The sequence below is a fragment of the Astyanax mexicanus genome, chromosome 17, assembly GCF_023375975.1.
Source record: "Astyanax mexicanus isolate ESR-SI-001 chromosome 17, AstMex3_surface, whole genome shotgun sequence".
NCBI classification, from domain to species: domain Eukaryota; kingdom Metazoa; phylum Chordata; class Actinopteri; order Characiformes; family Acestrorhamphidae; genus Astyanax; species Astyanax mexicanus.
Genome location: NC_064424.1, coordinates 1,629,428 through 1,637,500, shown reverse-complemented (window position 1 = coordinate 1,637,500; position 8,073 = coordinate 1,629,428). Strand labels below are relative to the sequence as shown.

General features: G+C 38.4%; 1 protein-coding gene across 4 annotated transcripts in view; it reads right to left on the bottom strand.

The window, feature by feature from the left end:
* The window catches only part of rimbp2a (RIMS binding protein 2a), a 169,941-nt gene extending 163,086 nt beyond the window's left edge, over positions 1-6,855 (bottom strand). For all 4 annotated transcript variants that reach the window (XM_049466733.1, XM_049466736.1, XM_049466737.1 and 1 more), the window contains exons 1-2: positions 6,637-6,855; positions 4,135-4,263 (exon numbers count right to left, since the gene is read on the bottom strand). In XM_049466733.1, the coding sequence (XP_049322690.1) occupies positions 4,135-4,260 (126 nt within the window). In that variant the 5' untranslated portion in view covers positions 4,261-4,263; positions 6,637-6,855. The remainder of the gene's footprint in view (positions 1-4,134; positions 4,264-6,636) is intronic.
* Between the last annotated feature and the right edge of the window lie 1,218 nt (positions 6,856-8,073).

Sequence of the window (8,073 nt, the reverse complement as noted above, 5' to 3'; positions counted from 1 at the left end):
ACAAAGAAAACAAAAAAAAATTCTTATTCATAAAGTTTTAAAGGTTTAGAAATAATCAATATTTGGTGGAATAACCCTGGTTGGTTTTTAATCACAGTTTTAATGCATCTTGGCATCATGTTCTCCTCCACCAGTCTTACACACTGCTTTTGGATAACTTTATGCTGCTTTACTCCTGGTGCAAAAATTCAAGCAGTTCAGTTTGGTGGTTTAATGGCTTGTGATCATCCATCTTCCTCTTGATTATATTCCAGAGGTTTTCAATTGTATCATTTGAGGTCTGAAATCTTTTTTTTGTTATTTCAGCCATTTCTCATTTTCTGTAAATAAATGCTCTAAATGAGAATATTTTTATTTGTAATTTGGGAGAAATGTTGTCTGTAGTTTATAGAATAAAACAACAATGTTCATTTTACTCAAACATAAACCTATAAATAGCAAAATCAGAGAAACTGCTTTATTATGGATTTGATGGATTTTAGCTGCTTCCACGAGTCTCTCTATGCTCTACTTTTCTTGAGCTAATCTGAAGCTACATGAAGTTTGGAAGTCTGAAGTGATGGACTCCTAAAAACAGGAGGATGGATGGGGTCATGTGTCGCAAGATTTTGGCCAACAGTTTACTTCCCCTTAGTTAGAGCATTGAATATGGGTCATGGCTGGGTCTTCCAGCATGACAATGACCCGAGACACACCCGAGACACTTTCACTAATGTTTGTAGAAGCAGTCCCAGCATGCCTAGCTGCTGTTATTGTTTATACACCTGTAAACATGGAAATATATTCAGGAACAGTTTAATGAGTTAAATTATTTGTTTGGTGAAGCAAATACTTTTTGCAATATTGTCAATATAGCGTACGACTGCATCATATTAAAAACGAGGATGGATGGGGTCAGGTATCGCAAGATTTCAGCCAACAGTCTACTTCCCCTTAGTAAGAGCATTGAATATGGGTCGTGGCTGGGTCCTCCAGCATGACAATGACCCAAGACACACCCGAGACATTTTCACTAATGTTTGCATGCCTAGCTGCTGCTTTTATTTATGCACCTGTAAACATGGAAGAATGATTCAGGAATAGATTAATGAGTTTGATGATTTAGTTGGGAGAGCAAATACTTTTTGCAATATAGTCAATATAGCGTACTACTGCACCGTATTAAAAGGTAGTAGCATTGCATATGGGTCGTGGCTGGGTCTTCCAGCATGACAATGACCTGAGACACACCCGAGACACTTTCACTAATGTATGTATAAGCAGTCCCAGCATGCCTAGCATTCCTGTAAACATGGAAGAATTATTCAGATACACCTGATTTTAAGCATTTTGATAAGTAATTGAATCTAAATAGACTGCTGGAATGTTTTGGGTTAGCATATCTAAGCTACGTTGATGTACATATAATTTAATCTGAATGCGATTTCACTCCAGAGCTCTTGTACTGTTTATCACTCAGTGCATCAGAGATGTGAGTGGCTGCAGTGGTATTAAGAGGGATTAGATGGTGCTGCAGGTACGGCTCGGCCATTAGCCGCTCTTTGTGCTGGAAAAAAAAAAACGCGGCTTTGTTACAAAAAAGGAAAAAGATACTGCAGGGGACATTACAATCTCCTCGTCTCTCTGTTGCCTGGCAACCGCATCCGCTCCTGTAGTGCCACCACCCCCCTCCTTACCTACCCATCACACCCTACCCCATCACACACACACACACACACACACACACACACACACCCCTCCCCGATCCTCCTCCACCAGGGCACTCCTCTACAAATACATCAGTTTAAGATGCCATGTTAATAATTCTCAGGGGATGTGACCGGGCCCTCAGTACACTCAGCTACATCCTGATTGGACGAAACGCTGCAACCAAACCTGCTGAAGCCCCTTCGTCACAGAGCGGAGCCCCGCCTTTCATTGGATGATACACAGACCCAACATAAAAGGGTTTACACTCTGATTGGTAGGTAGGTGATGGTTTGGTTCCTGGCTGTGGGAAGATCTTAACTTATAATATAATAAGTAGTCTGGCGCCACCTTCTGGTCACAGCTCTTATTTTACAGACTGACTGATGCTTGTTGCAGATATTATATACAGGATATGAATTCATACTGCATTTTTTAATCTCTGTCAATTATCTGCCTGACATTACACCACTCTATTCAAAAATAACATACAAAGCTTTCATGTTTTATAAGGAACATTACTACTGAAAATCATAAATGTAATTGTAATAGAAAATATAAAAAATATATATTTAAGTTAATCTGCTAATGCCAAAATATAATGAATAAAACCATAAAACTGTCTCTTTCTTGAACTTATATTATATTAATATTTTCCTCAATACAAATCAAACAGTTCATGTTTTCCAAACCTTTAGTTTCGTTATGTTTGTCTAGTTTTTACGTCTTTATTTTCAAACCTCCAGCTGTGCTGAACTCATCAAGAGTTAATTACTTGAATTTCTTGTCTCTTAATAAAGTGTTTGAGAGCATCAGTTAAAGTAAAGTAGTGAAGAGGTAGAGTTAGTGCATACTAATTATTATAGGAATCACAAATGACTGCTACATACTAAGGTTCATAAATGTAAGGTAGCTTCGGAATAACAGATATATAAATACTGGTATCATTTTATTTACAAATGGTTGTGTAATTTGTTGGATTTTTGCATTTTCTGCGCTGTATATATAGAAAAATGTAGGTTTAAATATTTCTCCTAATAAATCTCCTAAAATGTCACTTCCAGTCAGAGTAACAGGTATGGGAACGGTGGGGGCATGTGTGTTTGTTCATTGTATATTGTAAATGGTTAAAAAAATAAATAAAAAAAAATAAATTAATGCTCAACTGATTTTGTACTTGTGCTTTATATTTAGGCAAAAAACATGTTTATAAAAGTTTATAAACTCACTTTCCATGCACATATATGTACATTTAAATGGGTTTTTGAGGCAATTAAAAAATGTTAAGTTTGAATTCTATAAAAGTGGGTCACAAATTCATGACAATGAGAAAATGTGGGTCCCGGGCTGAGATCAGTTGAGAACCCCTGTTCTAATCAATATTACGGCAAGAACTACTCAAACTATGAAAATATAAAATGACTGTCAGTCAATCCGAAAAGAAGATTTTCGAGAACTTTGAAAGTATCCTTAAGTGCAGTCACCGCAAATACCATCAAAAACATTATGAGGATAATGGCTCCAAGTGGTACAATGGTCTGAAGCGCTGCCACTATGATCGGGAGTTTGCCTGTTCGAATCCTGGTCAGGCACCTTGCCATCAGCTGCCGGAGCCCCGAGAGAGAACAATTGGCCTTGATCTCTCTCGGTGGGTACAGTAAATGGCGCTCTTTCCCCTCATAACTCCTAGGGCTCCTGTGAGCTGATGTATCGGAACCGAGTCACTGCACTTAAGATAAAACTGGCTCTCATCAGGACTGCTCTGTGGAGCATTTAGATGCTCTTATCTGGGGTTAAGATGTTAATTTGTGGTTTCTGAGGCTGGTAACTCTGATAAACTTATCCTGTACAACAGAGGATACTTTTACTCTTCTTCCATCCTTTCCTGGAGCGGTCCTGATGAGTGCCAGTTTCATCATTATAATGTTTGTGCTTTTTGTATTTGCCCGTCCTTCAAAGCATTTTTTGATACTTTACTTAGTTGAGTAGTTGTTGCGTCTCATAATCTGGATTTTTAGAACATTACTCAAATATTCACTATTCACTGTATACCTGTAACTCTACCTCTTCACTACTTTACTTTAACTGATGCTCTCAAACACTTTATTAAGAGACAAGAAATTCAAGTAATTAACTCTTGATGAGTTCAGCACAGCTGTTAACTGAAAGCCTGAATTCCAGGTGACTCTACCTCATAAAACTGACTGAGAAAATCCAGCAAATACTTTGAACTTATCCTGTGAAACAGTGGGATTGGAACTCTTGCTTTTGCTTTGCTGGGGTGCACCTGATGAGTGCCAGTTTCATCATCACAATTTTAGTTTTAGATGCTCTTTGCTAAAATAAATATTTTGCATTTTAAGAAAAAAAAAAAACAGATTTTGGCCACTTTTACCTGCTGTGTGAACGTAGCCTTAGTCAATATATGTCATAAATGTTGAGTCTTACCTTTTCTCTGGCGCGAGCATGACTGGCGTTCCTCGCCGCGATCATTGACAGCTGTCTTTGGATCCAGAGCAGCTCAGTTTGAGACTGTCTCAGCAGCTCCTCTACATCCGGCTTCTGATCCCTCATCTCCTGAAGACCAAAACCACACCAAACCCATCAGACTCCTTAACAACTCTACTGCATCCATATACATCAAAATACTAAACTCAATATATTTCTATTAATCACACAGATCCAGTGAATAGAAATATCACTCACTCTGAACCCGGGCTGTGCAGCTCCGCCCACCCATGCTGGATCTGCCGGCCCCCCGCCAAGCTCCAAACACTAATATTGTTCCGGCAGCATAGGGCCACGGATTATCAATACGTGTGTTTTGCGCTCAGTTACGTAAGAGTCGACACGGGATTACTCGACAGAACGTAGCGGAGACAAGTGAAGACAACTGACAGGACATGAATTCAATATAATCTATAGCAGGAGGACAGATTCAGTCTAATCTTACCCAGATTGGACACCACTGCTCTACAAAATTCACCGTAATCTCACTCTAAAGCCTTCAGACAGTAGTCTGTATATCCCACTATATTACAAATATATTGAGTATGAATGAGATTCAATTCCTAATCCATAGTGTTTAATATAAGATGAGGTTGACTCACCTTTTACACCTTTAACAGCTTCATCAGCTCTTTAGGGAAGGCTTTCCACAAGGTTTAGGAGTGTGTTTAAATAATCTAAAGCCCTACACTTCTACTCTTTAGTGAAAAAACGTCTGAGAAATAAAACACGTACATGATCGTTCTGGACAGGAATAAAATCACAGAGGATAAAAACCCCCATAAAAGAGAAAATTCCGTGTTTATTGGAATTTTGGCAACACTGATTTTGAACAATAAGGCTTCACTCTTCAAAAGGTCAGGATTCTGTGCAGGCCAGCCAAATTCTTCCACACCAAACTTACTTATCGACTTATAGATACTTATAGAGATTTAACCCTCCTGCTATCCTCCAGTTTAGTAACACCCTTTATTCTCTGGGTCAATATAATCTCAGAATTTTAAACCTAAAAAAAGGCTTATAATTCCAGATATAAAACATGTTTGCAAATTTTACTAACCAGATTTTTATGTTTATTCGACAAATGATCAGTGGTTATGGTGTTATTATAAGTGTTTTATTAGTAGTATAGAAGTATCATAAGTACTGTGTTGTTAAGTCAGGGCCTAGAGTAAAGTGACATTTAGAGAAATATTCTAAAATTGAATGCTATAGCGAACTCAACATCATCACACAAAAATGTGTAAAATATGGAGATTTTTTTATGTTTTACGCCAATAAAACAGAAATTATAGTTAATATTTTTTTTTATATTTTTTACTGATTGTCTTCATCAAATTAAGAGAAGACGGTAAATATGAATCACAAAACTAATGTCTACCATTTTTTCAGGGGATTTAAACATTGATTGGGGTTAAATTGACCCCAAAGATAATAGGAGATTTAAACTAAGTATAGTACTAAATTGTGTTTCTAGCTGTATTAGCTGGTAAGCTAAATTAATGTTTGTTAATTATATAATCTTCATATACAGTAAGTCCTGCAAACCTAAGTTAATAAAAACAATTTAAAAATGAAAGTTATTGGCTGATCAGGTACATCAAGGCAAGTTAGACATATATAGTTTTAATCTGTATAATCTAGCTAATTCTAAAGCTAAGCTAACTGACTGTCACAAGCTGTATTTTATTAATCACACAGTGGGTTTGATCTGGGAGTTTTAACTCAGAGACGTGTATTTTTAAGCAGCTATCAGAAACATATCATCACAGTTTACATGGTTAGCCTACAGTTGGCTTTCTTTCAGAAAAATCGCTGTATGTCCAGATTAGTTGTAACATCAGCGCTGCAACCCGTGGCAAGAACTCAAAAAGCCTACCCCACCATACTCCACAAACTTAGCAAGCTGATTGGCTTAGCTGAGCGAAACGATTCGAGGCTACTAGAAAATAATCCGGGGCTAAAGCCCCGGAATCCCAGGCCAGGTGATGCCCCTGGAAGGAACTAAGGGGAAGAGCCATTATGTACCATTATCCCCCCTCAACCAAACTTTATACTCGGCACAATGCAGTCAGATAAGTACCTTTCTCCTGGCAACCACGAATCCCAGACTGTTCTATTGGATTGCCAGATAGAGAAGCATGATTGGTCACCTGTCTGACAGTTGGCTGTGGAACATTTAGTAGTGAATAGTGAGCAAATTTCACGACTGGCCTTCTTGTTGCACATGGGGTGCTGCATCTTATCACCTGTACCACAGTGGATAAGTTCACTGGAGTTCACTGAGCTCTTGAGAGCCTGAGACCCGTTCTTTCACTAATGTTTGTAGAAGCAATCCCAGCATGCCTAGCTACACCTGTCCACAGGTATTCTGGTCCTCAGCTGTCTCAGGTCAAAAGGGTTTTAGCTATTTCTGGATGTTTTTGGCTGCGTTTTTCTTACCTGATTCGTGTTCTGGTGTTCTCCAGGGCCTTCGTCTGGTTTCCTCTCGGTCACAGAGCTACAGAGCTCCTCTACCCCAGCCCATCTTCACCAGGGGGACAGAGCGAGGCGTGCCAGGTGGATGAGCAGGTACCTGAGGTGGTAGAACAGGCCATGACTGAGATCTTCACTTCTTCACTTCAGAGCACGGATAGATACAGAGAGAGAGAGAGAGAAACATGTCCTCCAGCCTGATCACACTGCTTTCTTTACTGAGCTTCTGTGAAAACTGAAGCTTATAAATATCTCCAAACACACACACACACACACACACACACTCCGCAGAATCAGTGTGTATGTACATCTCTCTCTCTGTCTCTGGCACTGCTTGCTGTGTGGCCATATGGCAGAGTCCAGTGAAGAGGATGGACAGAGATAAAACAAAAATACCACAGAAATAAACAAACTAAACCTCCACCAGACCTTTAAAACATCTAAAAACTAAATATAATGCTTCATTTCAACATACCAGAGTTTTCCAAGGCTTACAGGGGGTGTGATCTCTTTAAAAACTAAAAAGATTTAATTTAAAAGCAAAAAATGATGAAATAATGGGACATATGTGTGCGTCTGGCATTCACCGGGTCTAATTTAAGCACAGACCCTCCCTCCCGTCCATGGCAGCCTGTTTATTAATAGTTCATTGCTATTAATAGGGTATTAATAGGGGTGGGATAAAAAAAAAAAAATATATATATATATATATATATATATATATATTGATATTGCAATAAATATAAAGCGTTAGAGAGCGCTTAGAAAAACAGAAAAAAAATCTGATTTTGCTATTTATAGGTTTATGTTTGAGTAAAATGAACATTGTTGTTTTATTCTATAAACTACAGACAACATTTCTCACAAATTACAAATAAAAATATTCTCATTTAGAGCATGTATTTACAGAAAATGAGAAATGACTGAAATAACAAAAAAAGATGCAGAGCTTTCAGAGCTCAAATAATGCAAAGAAAACAAAAAGTTCATTTTCATAAAGTTTTAAGAGTTCAGAAATAATCAATATTTTGTGGAATAACCCTGGTGGTTTTTAATCACAGTTTTTTAATGCATCTTGGCATCATGTTCTCCTCCACCAGTCTTACACACTGCTTTTGGATAACTTTATGCTGCTTTACTCCTGGTACCCCTGGTGCCCTTATTATTGAAAAAGAAAAAAAAAAAAAACACCCTACTATACCACACGAGACCGGACCACCACACCACCCCACACCATACTATACCACACACCAGCCCAGACCTCACACCAGACCACACCCACCATACCATACTATACCACACACCAGACCACACCCACCATACCATACTATACCACACACCAGACCACACCCCATCATACCATACTATACCACACGAGACCGGACCACACCACCCCACACTATA